This window comes from Schistocerca nitens, chromosome 8 (assembly GCF_023898315.1).
Source record: "Schistocerca nitens isolate TAMUIC-IGC-003100 chromosome 8, iqSchNite1.1, whole genome shotgun sequence".
Lineage (NCBI taxonomy): Eukaryota > Metazoa > Arthropoda > Insecta > Orthoptera > Acrididae > Schistocerca > Schistocerca nitens.
In genome coordinates this window covers 463,062,462-463,079,010 of record NC_064621.1, presented here as the reverse complement: position 1 = coordinate 463,079,010, position 16,549 = coordinate 463,062,462, and the positions used below count along the sequence as shown (strand labels likewise).

At 41.8% G+C, this 16,549-nt stretch overlaps 1 protein-coding gene across 17 annotated transcripts in view; it reads right to left on the bottom strand.

Moving 5' to 3' along the window:
• LOC126198733 (tropomyosin) overlaps positions 1 to 16,549 on the bottom strand; it is a 176,120-nt gene that overhangs the window by 29,806 nt on the left and 129,765 nt on the right. For all 17 annotated transcript variants that reach the window (XM_049935267.1, XM_049935266.1, XM_049935261.1 and 14 more), the window contains one exon: positions 1,038 to 1,171. In XM_049935267.1, coding sequence (XP_049791224.1) covers positions 1,038 to 1,171 — 134 coding nt within the window. The remainder of the gene's footprint in view (positions 1 to 1,037; positions 1,172 to 16,549) is intronic.

Here is a 16,549-nt window from a genome sequence, read left to right as displayed (position 1 = left end):
ACAAGCAGTACTACTGAGGTAATTCAAAGCCCAACAAACTAACTCAACTCCAACACGTCCAGTTTTCACCCCTTATCCTCGGCTTGTACCTATTGCACAGAATTTAACATTGGGCTCAATCGTGGGGCAAATGTACAAAGAGCAACAAAATTACATGTAGATAAAATGGACTCCATTTGTCAGATGCATGAAGACTAATTTCTGTATTATATTCTACAGGTAAGGGCTTTATTAGTGTCAGACATTGCACTGTTATGTAGTTACAAATTCAGCATCTTACATTACCTGTATTACAGCAGAGAGGGTTCTGAAAATTTAGGTACAAAAATTTTGTCACAGAAATTTTGCAATAAAACATGGTTATACTGCCATTTACAAACTAAATAACTTTTCAAAGTAATATCTACTTCAGCAACTTAACCATTTATTGCTGCAACTGTAACTGTTGCCACAAACAGAAGTGATCGGTTTCCCCTCACATCAAAATAAAATTCTCCCCTTTTTTTTAATTTCTGGTACTGTGTGAGCTAAAAATTTACTCTTCAATGACTATGGCTGAACTTCATATACATTTGGATGATTAGTATTTACAACAGCTAAAACATTTCAGATTTCATAGGGTTGTGTATAACGTGGTACACTATTTTTCACTGTTAGCTAAAAACTGTATAGAAATACATGTATTAGCCTGTAAGCCCAATATTTTTTGTGAAAATACTAATTCCTACTTCAAAGTGTGTATGTGAGACTAGTACTAGCCCTAATGTTATGAAATATGACACTAAGTGGTCATCAGAATGAAGCACTTACTGTCAGTTTAGTAAGGATTAATCAGATTAATTATGCTCTTGTGGACTAATTTTTCTGCTGATCTCTTCATTTTTCTTTTTCAATCAATCATTTAAATCCATACCCTAGCTCCCAAAATTAAAATATTTTTTGGTTTCATTTGACACTTGATAAGTGAACTACAGGTTCAGTTTAAATAATGATTCCAATCATCAGACTTATCACTCAGATAACAGTTTGCAACCCACCGTTCAGATTCATCAGCAGCTTGCGAGGCTTCTGCTAGTTTCGCTGTAGCAGTGGCCAGGCGCTCTTCTGAGCGCTCCAGGTCCTCCTCCAGCAGTTGGATTCGGCGGTTTAGGGCAGCAACCTCACTTTCTGCCTGCAATGAACAAATAGATTCAAGAATTAATTTCACGACAGATGACCCAATAAACTGTCTGCAAGTTGTATTTAGATATTTGGGAATTTAATAACAATAAATATGACGACGTGTAAGAGAGCTTGCACTTCCAACTCTGCAAGATTACAGTTAACAATACATAAGTAATATTGTATTTCTACTAACACATTCTTTGACAAATAAAACTATTTTCCCCACAATTGGTGAGTTATTTGACTTTAATTCCAGCATTTTTTCAATGCTGAAACTACCAGAGCAATGATATTTATTGTAATGAAGATATTGGCCAATGATGTAATTGAATTGAAAGAGCATGCAGAAGAAAATACGTAAGGAAGGAAGCAATTTTTGACAGTATAGCACTATAGTTCGCAATTTTGCAAAACATGAAAACAGGTAGGTGGTGTACTGAACTGTAAAAAAAAAGTTTGAAACAGTGAATGGGCCAAGAACAAGAAATTCAATAAAGAGCAGCCTGAAATAGCAAAGGCATCGTGGGTGAGTGGTCATGGTGTTGGACTGCCAAGTGGACGAGCCATGTTCAAACGTTATGAACTGTCCATCTTGTCACTGAAATGGGCACTATTTCTGTAGTCTCAGAAGTTGTCATAATATATATTAGTTATAGAATATGAGTCATGTGGTAAGAATATGTTACCATCACAAGTAAATGTGATGAGTAGTGAGAGCATGTGAGGGATACGGATATCTCTACGAAATGTTAACAACAAACAGGTGTGAACTATCCAGAATGAAATTTTCACTCTGCAGCAGAGTGTGCGCTGAATTTAAACTTCCTGGCAGATTAAAACTATGTGCCAGACCGAGACTCAAACTCGTGACCTTTGCTGCGGAGTGAAAATTTCATTCTACAAACATCCCCCAAGCTGTGGCTAAGCCATGTCTCTGCAATATCCTTTCTTCCAGGAGTGCTAGTTCTGCAAGGTATGCAGGAGAGCTTCTGCGAAGTTTGGAAGGTAGGAGACGAGTACTGGTGGAATTAAGACTTTGAAGACAGGTCATGAGTTGTGCTTGGGTAGCTCAGTTGGTGGAGCACTTGCCCGCGAAGGCAAAGGTCACGAGTTAAGAGTCTCGGTCCGGCACACAGTTTTAATCTGTCAGGAAGTTTCAGGTGTGAACTATGTTGCAACAAAGGAATTCTAGAGTCAAAACGGAATGCAATTTCAAAAGTACTAAAAGTGTACATTTTGACCGAGCACAAAGAAACTGTGCGATTGTGAAACTTGCATTCATTTGCTGCAGCTTATGTGACAAACTATTGTGTTATTTCCTTGGGAGTGATCACATGCACACGAACACCCATGTTGGGCAAGTAGGCTTACTCACTCAGTCACCCACCAGTCGTCCAAATTAGTTATTTCAATAGGAGATTCCTATAACATGACACGCACTATCACTAATGTCGCGTATGACACACCACGCATGTATTCCATTCGAGGATTCGGTTGACCTGTCATCAAGCATTTGCTGTTCCCATTCGAAAGCCACTTCCTTTCGGCTGCTAACAATAATTTTGCAGAATCAACTGTCATTATAGATCCCAATCTTACACTTCGCTGTTGCTAACTGAAATCACACCACGACACAGAGACAAATTTGAATAAAACGAACGGCACAGGGGGCAAAACAATTTGGCATGAGGGAGATTTGAATATGGCTCGCATGCTTGGCAGTCCAACACTGTAACCAGTGAACCACAACACCACTTCCTTTCTCAGCTGCTCTATATTGCAATTGTTCTCTAACAGTTCACCGTTTCTATTTTGCTTTTTTTTTTTTCACAGCCCAGTACACCTTCATGTTTTCATGCTTTATGTATGCCCAGTTTTCAACAGGCTGCCCACTGGGCCCTCTGGGGGGGGGGGGGGGGGTGCACAATGAGGAGTTTCCCTTGTTAGTAGTGTTAAAGCTCTTAAATGACTCACTGTTTTCGTCTGCAGCCATTAGCTTCGTAGCTGAAAGTGGGTAGCAGTGCGTTAGGGAAATTGCGGTATGTTGACCATAGCCACAAAATTGTCAACAGACAAAGGCTTAAGGATCCTCAGAGTTAAAGTGTTTTTCAGTAGGACTATTGTGCATTTCTATGATTTTAAGGTGTAACCGGCAGTGCATTAATCAGCATGTAAGCTTAGAACAAATAAAAGTTGCCGACAATGAAAACTCCATTTTTTTACCAATGAAAAGTATTTCAGCGTTCCAATATGACCACAGTACAGTATTTACTTTCCGTCAAAGGAAAGATAAATAAGACACCAACCAGAAGGTTGATTTGAACATCGGGATGCTTTAATAGACCTTATCCTATTGGACATGTGCCCCTACCTTTCTCTGATCATTGCATTGATACAACTTCTCTTGTTTTCGGGAGGGGGGGGGGGCGTACAAGTTTTAAATCAACAGATCATGATTAAAAGTGACAGAAGCAGTGACAGAAAAAATTCTGACCTTTGCAGTTACACACTGCGAATAAAATTAGAAATCTTTTAAAAAGAAGTTCAGGGATACCACAGTAGTATCATGGTGCTGACCTGTAACTTGCAAGCATAGTGGAAAAATACATTTTTTATATACAATAGAGGGCACGATGAATTCAAGAAAGCGAATAAAGAGCAGGGTAGTGTGGTGAAGTAGGAAAGCTACATATCTTTATAGACATTACTCAAAATATACGTAACAGTGGAGAAACAAATGCATACGATCAACGACTGTTTTACCAAGAATACAATACCCGATAAATAATTTTACGCTCATCAAATAAATTGCATACTTATGCTAAACATGACGGATCAAGTCTAGTTTCATTTCATTTCATCGTTTTCTTTTGTGGTGGTTGACAATACTCTTATGATACGGTTCGTTAGAGCCGTTTGGATATAGGATAAGAAATGGGCAACGAACGTGCGGCACTGCACGGCAGACGCGATGCGACCCGACACGACAATCCTGTTTGTGGTACCGGTCCCCCTTCCCCCTCCCAACGGCGCGCAGGGCGCCAGACGGTCGCCTATCGACATGGGAACAGCTCACGCAGCCCCTGTGCGAGCCTTGTCGATAGACGCCGGCGAGCAGGAAACGCTCAGAGACACTACTGAAACTAGTTGCCACTTGACAGCGAGCTGGTGGTCTGCTCCCGTCATGAATGGTTGCTGGCATTATCGGCTCCCGCTGTGTGGTCACTTGCTTTGCAAAGCCGTGCACCTGCCAGTTCCCAAATAGGAAAATACAGGACACACGAAAATTTCGCCACTTTCACGAAAAAGGCAACTCCGGACCAATTAAAACTAAGAAGCGATTTTTGTCAAACTTACTAACGCTACAGGCATTATACCATTGGTGAATTTTAGAAGTTTCATGTGACTTTTGTAGATTGAGACGTCAGTTTTTTCAAGTAGGAAATTGTCAAAATTTAAAGTTTTTCTAAGCTTATTCACACTAAATCCAATGCGATAAGAAACTTCTGAAAGCTCCGTTTCCGAGCAAGGTACTTTCAGTCCTATTTCAAGGAGTTCAGTACTTAACATACGTGATAAAGTAAGTCTCATAAAAAATAACGTATGAAATGTCCTGCTTTACACGTTACTCGGACCACCAGATTGGCGGGTCGCTAACTGGTACCAGCTGCAACCGTAAATCTTACGAGGGTTTAGTAATCTAGGCTTAAAGCAATTTTCTGTCGCCATGGAGAACGAATCGCTGTGATGGTTGTCTGCAGACAGCTCTTGGCGCACCAAGGCAGCAATTCCGAAACTTAAACGTCAAATGCCAATGAATTTAAATTAGACTATAGCCGCTAGTAGCTTCCGCGTGGTCCACATCAGCCGCACACGATTCGTTCCGTATCGCCTTCAAGGAAAATATGATCTCACGTTAAATGTTTATGACAAAGTTGGATACATATTCCGAAGAAAATGTAAACAAACGTATATCCGTCCGTCCAAACTGATTCAAGTCTCTGCGATTTTCCAAAATTGTTTCAGATATGTCCAAAATGCACACGCACTTTCACCTCACACTGACTGTCAATACTCAAGTTCATGTGCCGTACCCACGATCTCTTTTATGGTTTTCCGTATGTGGAATTATCCGGTTCTCTCCACTTCATCTAAGTTAAATATGATCCATTTGGGCGCAGCATCACTGCCTTAAACACTGTCTCATTCAGCGGATCACCTATAGCTCAAATGAAGTAACTGACAGATTGCAACGGCACGAGACAATGTTGTCGACTCGCAACAACACTTGACAAGACTATGTATATACCTACAAAACGTAGCGATCACGTGGCGTTCGCGAGATAATGAATGGCTGGCGGCTAGCCAGTATCACCAAAATTCACGGAACATCACAAAATTTTAATCTAAGCATAGGCACCTTACAGTTTAAAGCGGCATTATTGCAAACACAAAGTTTGTTGATGGGTTAATTACTCAACATTTCGAACGACTCCGACAAATCTATGTTTTAACATCCCTATTTGACCAACTTAACTGAGCCACCAATAACACAAATCGAAACGGTATCCCGATAGCAGACTAACGTTCCATGTCATTAAGACAGGCCGCAGCTGAATTTGAAGTGAGGTCAAAGTCATTCTAGCGGAAATCAGTCGCGAAACCTGTCGTTCACAGGGTGAAACGATTATTCCGTCTTTCACTTAACTATCCAGCAAGAACAGGTTTATTTCAAAACACTCGCTGTAACATCCTATGAGAAAAATTGAAGTCGTTTCGCCTTCATCTGATACGCTACAGATACTACAAACACGACGTAAAAAGAGCTTTAACTGTCCATTGCTGCAGATAGTACTTAAATCTTAGCATTCTATTTACAGCTGGCAAAGATCGCATAAGCAGATGCTGTGGATCGCTCTGCCCAAACAAAATTCCATGTCGAGCGCGAGTGCACACAACTCGCTCCAATGACCGATCCCAGCATGCCGCAAAGGCGAATTAAGGGCAAGCGGCAGTTGGGAGCATGGTCGTGCAATAAAGGAAGAGCAGTACGTTTGCGTGGGCCGCGGTACAAGCTCTACACTTGTCTGACGCTATTCGCTCTGCCAGAAGGAGGTAGGATCAGTCATCCCAATGATGAGATTATCGTCAGTAATTTCACCCAACATTTATTCACAAAAGAGAAGGAAAACTACATCAAGGAAACACTATGGTTTTGTGGGAGCAACTTTCAAAATTTAGCCTACAGAATTATTCAAACTAACTTTGCCGGAGCACAGTTTACACTGCGATGGACATAAGGATTCCAGCTTCCACAAGAAGATGCTTGCTGGTTGGGGACATGGAGCTGTACTTTTATTCTGTGCCACCACTTCCGTATGCAGATTTGCTGTTAAATTAATGCGACGGGCGTTTTGAAATAATGTGACAGCTTGTATATTGCTTCAGAGTATCGGACAGTGGTCACACCTTAGTGTTGTTCCGTAACGGTGATAGTCCGCGGCCCAATTCTCATTCATTGCTGCAACTGTTTATGCTACAACCTTCAAATTTTTCACGGTAACTAGAAATAACGTAAGGGAGGAACGGAGGAAGAAAGCTTAGTCCTGTCGACGACGAGGTCATTGGAGACCTAACACAATCTGCGACTAATATGGAGAAGGAAACCGGCTGTGCCTTTTCAAAGGTAAATATCCTTGCAACCACTTTAGACAGGGACAGACGAAAAACCTATGTCTGGATGGCTGGAACTGGATCTGAACCGCTCTGCTCAGGAATACGAGTGCCACAACACCTGGTAAAAATTTAAGGAGAACAAAAGCCAATGATCCTCTGACTGCATGTAAGAATGACAATTTAAACACCCGTTGAAAGTAAGACGGGCTAGGTCAACGATAAAGACCGAAGAAGGTAACAGGTAGAAGAAAGAATAACAATCTGCCTATCAAGATTGGGAACGAGACCTTGGAGGAGGGGGAGGGAGATATCAGAACTAGATTAAAGCTTTTTTCAATAGACAAGCTGAACGTATATCAGATATTGTTATGGAAACGAGGAAGAAGAAGTTTCTAAAAGTGGAAATCTAGAGCACAAAAAGCTGAGAACAGATACGTTCAATACTCAAGATTAAAAGCTATTTCACAGCAGTAAAGAAAGGCACTCCATAGCGCAGCAGTTCCCAACCTGGGGGTAATTACCCCCTGAGGAGTAAAATTAAATTTTGTGGGAGATAAAAACAGAAGGGTTCGCTTGTGATTATCACGAAACTACATTTATTTTCCAAAGATCTTTCATAATACTGTAATGCTGGTTACGAATAATTACATTTTTCTCAAATACCAGAATTAATGCGCGACACAATGTGGTGTTTCAAGCTTCTGAAACGAATGTATGAACACCAGCTTCCTCTCATATTCCACCCACTACAAACATACTTCGTACTTTCTACCATGCAGATGTGGCAGTAAAACTTAAACATGTATGTCTCATATGCGTAAGTATTACCCGAAAATACCTTCTCTGAGCTGTAGGTAGTTCCTGAAATTAACCAGAAATTGCTTCATTACTCATTTCGTACCAGACACGCGAACTAATTGACAGGACAACACAGCACTAACTATGCTACGACTACTACACTGCTGCAGAGTCTACACAGTATTACTGTAATTATTAGTGGCAGAGATCAGACACACAGCATTAGCAGCCTGAAGTCTTCCACTTGAGTAAGGAGTCGCACGTTTAACAAATGTTTTCCCTCAGTGTGGATAGTCAACTTTGTTTTCTGAGTAGTTTGTGTAGTTCTTGGTTTATCTTTCGCCATTAATTAGCCGCTGTGGTGGTGGTGGTGGTGGTGGTGGTGGTGGTGGTGGTGGTGGGATAGGAGGACCGGGGCGGGGATTTACTAGGCTACCTGCTAATTGCACGCAGTGGTAATGGCTTCAGAAAGGTCGGGAACCAGTGCTGTAGAGTAATCTCAGACGTCTGGAATGTGAGCGTATAACTAAGTCGATGGAGGTGAAACACCTTCCTGTTCGAGTTCCTGAAACTTCAATGAAGCAGTCGCAATGATTAGAATGAGAAACTGTCTGGGGAGAGCTTAAAGCCATTGTCCGACCATACGGGTTTATGGTCACTTTACGTGTTGTCCGCTGCCACATACACAGCCAACGACGAACAAAAGAGTCGAATACGGAGAAAAGAGTGTCGTCGCAAATTTTTGTACAGTAGCAGGAAGATTGCCAAAACATACTAAATAAATATCCTAACCAGTGGAATCTGAGCACTGGGTCGTTCAAAGCTCTTTTAAAAAAGTTTTTCTTGAATAACTGAGATCGGGGCTTGTGACGAAAGGTTTTCCCAAAACGAGATTGAATTACATTAAATTTTCTATTAAAAATTCCTATTTTCGCTCTCTAACTAATAGTTTCCGCGCTGTGGGAACGGAAAATAGATTATCAAAAATAATGTTTCAATGGTGTAAAATTAATGTTTGTTTGTTAAATTGACTCTTAAGAACAAATATTAAATGCGTGTCACGTGTAAGTGTACTAGAGCCATATTAATGTGCTCTCGCGGTGTAACAGCATGCAGTGGGCGCGAGTGGAGGGATATATGAGCGAGAGCTCTTTAGGTCGCTGGATTGTGGTCAATCGCTTGCCTACTCCAAAGGTCTACAAAGTTATACGGACCCTCCATGACATGACTTGTGACACACTGTGCAGACATGCCTGGGGACTGTATTTTGCACAAAGTGCAGTAACACTATCCGGGATACAGATATGAGTTACTAATAATGTAACGCAAGAAAAGGATTTGGACAGGACTAACGTAAGCAAGTCTCTGAACATTGTCCTACGCCGCTGAAGGGAAAGTTTATTCTTAGTCCTCCTGTATGGTAGCCTCAGCATCAGTCCAGAAAAGGCAATTTCCCCTGCCCGCTTTTCAGTTAACAGATGGGTCATGCCGTCCGGCATTTCCCGCCCAGTTCTCTTATGCGAGTACATAAAACTTAGCTTAGCTCGTACTTATATAGTGGAGTTATTTTCAATTTATTAAGGGAGTATTTATTGCAGTTGTTAAGCGAACCATTATGCGAAAAGCTGAACCGTGGGAGCTGTCAACTGTCTACCACACGGAAGAGCTTCTCCCTAATGCAACAAGCTGTCAATATGTATTCGACAATGTGCTGCCAAAGACAAGACAGTAACATTTACCACTATATTTCCTTTCCCCCCACCATCCAAACACTTCTGAGTCATTGTTTACAGGAACGTATTTTAATAAAAGATCACTCAACTGCAAATTCGTATTCATTTAATTAACCGAAAATAACTAATATAAGAAAGCGTGTTCAGTGAAGTTATTTTGTCTACTCAGGGAATAACTAGGTAGGAAATACTGCAGAGGTATAGTCAGTCTGTAAACTGAAAAGCTGACAGCTGTCATTGTGGAGAAGATGCCTTTCCCGGAACAGCATTACACCTGTCGTGGAGGATGACATCAAATTTACCTTCTGGCAATGTAGAATAGTGTGCTGAGATTAACGTAGATTCTGCCCATACGCGTGTCTTGCGTTAGTATTATTAGTAACGCGTATCTGTATCTCATCTAGTGTTAACGTAGTTCGTAGGAAACAGAACCCCTCTCCCAGGTACGTCTGCACACGGTGTCACCACTGATTCGTAAAGCGCGCTGGGGAGGTTCGGTGCAAATTTGTGCAAAACCCTGTCATTGCTTCTTGTGACTTAGTAGGGTAGGAAGTGGGGAATCACCTGCTCGATCTTCAGTTCGCAGACCTTTGAAGTGCGGCGACCTATCTACCCTCGCGCTTCTACTCTCCACCCTGTTACACCTCCGGAGTAGAATTTATCCCTTAATACAGCTCTACAGCACTTTAATATGGCACACACAATATTTGTATTTGACCACTTCAATTAACGGTAAACATTAAATACATATGTAAACATGAATTCAATTAAAACAATTGCGATTTTCCCATCGCCTCCAACATTGAACCTATTAAAAAAATTACGACCTTTTTGGAGGAAATTTAATGTGATTTAATTTTGCACTGGGAAAGATTTTCGTTTGAACCCGCGATTTTTGAAACATTCATGAAAAACAAATAACGACATGTGGGGGGGGGGGGGGCCTGACCCCCAGGCTCATACCTCTGGAATAGTGATTTTTTAGTACGTTGTCCATGGCACTCGCTCTTTTTTTGAGTCACCATTCTTCTCACTGGCCTGATGCCGCCCGCCATGAAGTCCTCTCCGCTAACCTTTTCAACTCAGATTAGGGCTTGCAACCTACGTTCTCAATTATTTGTTGAATGTATTCTAATCTCTGCCTTCCCCTGCAGTTTTTACCCGATTCAGCTCCTTAGTATAATGGAAATTATTCCCGAGGACTTAATCCATTCCTATAATCATGTCCCTTCTTGTCTTTGCTTTCGGTATGTTCCTTCGTCGATTCTGCGAAGAAGCGCCTCATTCCTTATCAGTTCTCCCATTTCCAACGTTCTTTAGCACCACGTCTAAAACGCATCATCCCTTCTGTTCAGACTTTCCCACAGCCCGTGAGTAAATACAATACAATGCTAGCTCGAATCTCTCATTCTCAAACTTCTTCCTCAAATTAAGGCCATGTTTGATACTAATTTACTTCTTTTGGCCGGGAACGTCCTCCCTCGTAACAATGTACAAAAATATGCGACTACACAAATTTGTCCCTTAACTTTTCCTTCGTTGACAAGCCTATGAGGGGCGTATCAAGGGGAAAGTGCACTGTGCGCTTTCAAAACAACAGCGAAGTCCTAGCGAAAAATATCAGCCGTCTCACTATAAGCGTGGCAAGTGGGCAATTCTTGGCAGTTCAAGCTACAGCAGCTAAGCCAGCTGACACCATACACCGACTTGCTTCTTAGTCTTCTGACGGAAAAAAAACCTCACTCACCACGCTGTTTTGATAAACCACATCAGCGAGGACGGGTGGCCAACATTAGTTGTATGTGTGTACTATTTCTCATTGTCTAACATTTTCTATGTAAATCTTGTTAATTCGCGCAAAAAGTAACAAGTTTTCGCAGGAACTGCGCCTATTTTTCAACAACCACAGCGCAATTTGTTACGAATCCCTACATAAAAATCTTTCTGCACTACTTAGACCACGACTGCGTACTGAAACCCTGACAGTTAACTGGACTCTTGTTAACATATGAACCATATGCATTCTTGTGTGTCGTAGACAAAGATAAGTGATTTGTCTGACGTGTCTGCAGGAAACTGTTCAACCGCAGGCGGATGTTCGTTCTTCCTGTTCGGCATCGAGCTAGGAGAATGGAGAGGGTATATAAGGAGGTACCGCTTAAAATCGGATATAACTTAACGGGAACAGACAACATACACTACAGCACAAACGTGTTATTGCCATATTTCACTAAAATGTTGAAAGGTTTAGCTCGCCTTTCTGTTAGGTGGTGGACGGCTGTCAGAAAAAGCACTATGTTTAGTTTCAAAAAGACTGCGGAAGAGTTCTGGACCAGGAGATTTGAAGTTACTTATATTTGGATTTTTCGGCAAAATGAGAAAATGTCCGATAAGAATTTGCATCTCCGGCCACAGTCTAACAAACAGAAGACAAGAGCGGTCGTTTGAGCCTACATTTTAAAAATCAGCAAAGGAAACTTTCATTATTCTGAAACCTAGCGGAGAATTATCGACGCGTTATGACGAGAGATGCACTCAACAGAGCCTCTCCCAAACCGGGAGGAATACAACTTGGCTGTAACGAAACTCGTTCATGTTAAGCTGAAAGTAACTTGCTCATATACGTCTCTTAATGGCATTTGCTATAGACGCCTGAAGACAAATGGATATACTAACTGAATTCTAAAAGCTGTGAACCGGAATATTAATATGCGTAAGTACTTTTCTCGGCGTCATGAAAGCCACTACGTGACTACGAAACGAAGCACCTATGTATAAAACTGATCGATTATGAAGTTCCACCTGACCATGGAAATTAAGGTTCCCTGTTTCTTCAGTGAAGAAAATTCGCAGCGGTACGTATGACATTTGTTGCCATAGTCCGTTTAAAACTATTTGATAGTTGACGTCTGACACTTGCCGCAACATTGTTGCCACATCGGCCGCCGGCTACCGCTCGCTTATAGGTACAGTCCGATCCACGAACGATGGCGGATCGCGCAACTCGAGAATTACATTGTTGCCGGTTCCAAGCGACGGTTGCGGTAAGCGTGTACACGTGCTCTGTGCTGTAAGAAAGCATGTATGCTGCAAATTACGTCCATTTGCTTGTGCAGACTTTGTTGGTTACCACCACCATCTGCCGTGACAACTCCAATTCGCTGAACAACACCCGATAGTCGCGTTTAACGCTCGCGTTGACTACGACATTCACAGCAGAACCCTGAGAACATTACTGAACACTCGCAGGTTGTAGGAGAATGCGTGACGTAGATGCGCAGAATAGGCGTGAATTTGACCGCCACCGTTCATGACCATGTATAACACACGAACACGGGGAGTCAAATCACATACTGGTAATACCTAACGCAAAGCAATATCGGAAGTGGCCACCGCGAGCTGTCAAATGCGAGATGTTCTATCGACAGCTGATTTTACATGACCAATGACCGAACTGCAGCACGAGACGCGTTTTGTATCCCTGAATTTAGAGGCATGTCCTAAGCTAGACACAACCTCGTAATGTGCAATGTACCCGAGAAAGCAGTCTTCGAAAACCTGCAGAAAAAGAACTAAAATCACGATAGCTTTGATCATGGCTATTAAAGCTAACCTAAACGAGGAAACTAAAGGCAGAAAAAGTTTCAACGCTAAAAGCATACTAATTTCTTGCGGTCACTGGTGACCAGAAACCCACTCTCACTGGCTACAGGATCCGTTGAGCAGTGCTCGTTGGCATTTTGTTGCCGATTATAGGTGACACAGGCACATTCCAACGAAAAAAAGAATGGCAGGAAGGAGAATAAGAGCAATAAAAAATACGATGATGAAAATGAAGTATTAGAAATAACAAATTACATTTAAACCTATTAACTGAATAAAAATAACTAAAGTCTTTATTACATTCAAAAATAAATAAATTCTGCTGTATTTGACGATATGCGATCCTACGACCTTTCACACAGCACGTTATTACGCAAACCATTCGGCTACGCCACTACTCTACGTTAGACGATTATATTTATGACTCTTGTGGCCCACTCTCAACGAATTACAGCCTTCAGAAATTCGTATTCACGCAATGTCGCGCGAAGCTTATTTAAGCCGATCTAAATAAAACGGCAAGATCCAGTATTCGGGATACAAACAGATCAAGAAAGTCGCACATGGAAATGGAAGTGACCTAATCAACTGTTGCGGCAGTTCGGCAACGGAAAACTGTTAGGGATGATGTTGAGCGCTCTTATTGGAGGAAACCAGATGCTAAGACTGAAGTGTCGACTATCTAGTAATTTTAATGGGACAATAGACACCTCGTTGTAGAATGGCCAATCCAGGCAATTTTATGGAATGAGGTGCGATATGTTTCGCCACCCTCGCATTGTAGCTTACTGAACGTTTTTATCCAGTCCATAGCAATGGGTATTATAAACATCACCGCCAGTTTTTTTAAAAAAGTGACTTTCTGTGATCACTTGAAAAGAGAAGATTTTGAAATGAGTGTGAGGTGCGCCAAAATCAATTACTGAGCCGAAAAGTAGTAGTGAATTTGCTAACTTTTTTTTTGTAACTGTCCTCAACTGGGTCACGTTTAACAGTTGTACGTCAGCAAATTATTCACAAACTGACCTGTATGCGAAATTCGTGAAGACTCGTAATCAGCGTTGTTAAAAAAATGTATGTTGCAACTCGTGCGCTAACTTTCGAAGAAGAGGTAAATAAGCAAAGCCCTTCGTGAACTTCAGCAGCAGAATGGCTACCGAGGGTAGAGCGGCGAGGCTGCCCCTAAACGGCAATGGTGCGGTAAATTACAGCAGCCCGAAGCCCCCGGAAATAATTAAGAGAGCCGAGGCGTCGCTCGCATCCGCCGGTGTCGCGATCGAATGGACTGGACACAATGCGCATTCGCCGGCTGCGACGCTCCGCTCTGCACACAACGCTGGAGATGCAGCTGTAGACAGGTTTCGCGGCTCAATTCTCTTGAGCAGTCTGAATATCGAAGACGTTTAGGAAGCGCTGCAGCCGGTCGCAATTTGTCTCTAAATATTTATTTTTCAATGATTTAACATTTAAGTTATCCTTGCAGGGCGATTTCCAGATGGTGGTACTTACAGTTTTTTAGTAACTTAGTAAATATCTGACAGACTGAATTGCTTTGAAATTAGCTTATGAGAAAAAAAAAGAAAAAGCATCAGGGACGGAGCATAATCTCGGTTGACGAAGGAACTCAGCCACGTCCTTTTCCAAATGAACCATCTCGGCAAATTGCAGTTAGCTATTTATGGAAACTGTGGAGGATCTAAATCTCGATAGCCGAACGGGAATTTGAACCGCCCCTTTCTCGAATGCCAGTCCAGTGCCATACCATTGCGCCAACTCTCTCAGTGACCGCTATATATGCAGCATCCGCCCAAACACATTCCTCAGGATATAAAAAGACAAACCCATATTACACGCGATCACAAATTTCGCTTATGTTAAAAGAGCAGAAAAACTACACTAAGAATCCGCGAAGAAGCTGCCGGTAAACCCTCTCCTATTATTCAAAAGTCCACAGGACTCGCCATTATTGTGGCCCTCGGACTGTCTAAACTTTGATGAACTAGCACTACCTTACTAAATCTTCGATTCGGCAACAGCCATTAAGTAGGTTCCAAACTCCACAAAGCTGCTCTCGCAGTAACTTCTCTCCGCTGACGCTAAACCATCAAATTACAGCCAAGCATTTATTTCTATGTGTGTATCACCCATGGGAGCTACTGGCAGATTACAGCTGCAATTCTGCTAAAGCGCCACGCAGAGATGCCTACTTACGGAAATTTCTCTAATATAAATTTGGAACATGTTCTTTGAAAAACGCTCAAAGTGCTCATTTGCATTTGAAAGTTGTCCGTTTTACTGTACCACAACGGTTGTACAGTCCACTGACCATTTTTGATATACTTATCAATGCAGGGCGCAAATATTCTGTGCTTATGTATATAAAACCAGTCTGAGAAGTTCACAGCAGTGGTGGTTTCATGTACAATGTCTAATGTGTTCCAATACATTTCGGTATGAGGATGTTACTTGTACGTTTTTACGAGATGTCGCGTAACTAATGTCAGACCCGCACTCACTCTCGACGTTAAGTTTTTTCCACAAAGGTTTTTATGTTCTTGCCTCTTTAGTAGGGATGTTTACGATGGGCGGTAAGCTCCAAGCACGAAATTTCAATCCTTCTGCATTAAAGGATACTACCCACATTCTCAGGACGAATTCTCTTTTACGTCAAGAATTTTCTGAAAGTTCAGGGATAATACCCTTAACAGTTATGACATCTAGTGAAGGGGGTACCCTATATGAAACAGGAAATTATCACATTGCTACTATCCCTTCCTACTGTTTACAGATCAATTAATAGTGTTGCGCCTTTAAAAACTGCTCGTATGGAATTGATGGCTTATAACCTGAGACTGAGATGCTGCACCCCACCTAGACATTTGCATGAAGACTTTTGCGAAATTCATAACTGAGAAAAATGAGTCTTACCCGGTAAGATTAAATAGCATCTACCGCGTCACGGTAACGGGTCGCCTGTTAGAGTAGTACAAATACTCTATAGGAAGGTACACCAAAGTTTTCCTGTAAATTTTGTGTAAGATAGGAAGCCGCGAGTCTATTTGACAATATTGCGTACTGGAGCTACTTATGTAACAGAAAGAAAGTCCTAGGCGACTACGTGCGCAAACGCTTTCACTTGTCAAACGTGGGTTATCTTCATTCGTCCGTGTCTGGAATCTGACACCACAGGTTCTGCGAACCTACGGGAATAAACAGTCACTTGTTATCAGAAGATAAGACCTCGCTTATAGCTGAACACCCCTCCCTAATTTCCAAATCATAACGGAAGGAGTACCGAAATCCACTTCGTCACTTTTTGCGCGTACCCCAGATGAAGCACATGTTACATGCTTGGCAACTGACCAATGCTTCAGTATCCTGCTAGAGCTAACGCATAAAATCTACCAAGTAACCGGTCCAAAAACGTTGTCAGAAAAAATACAGCGGTTTAATGCATAGCAAATGAACTCTTACACCTGTCACTATATCTCACCTTCCCTCCAAAACTAGTCATTCTAATACCACAAGAATAATAGTGATAATATAGCGGAGAAATTCCTTTGTCACTGCATTTT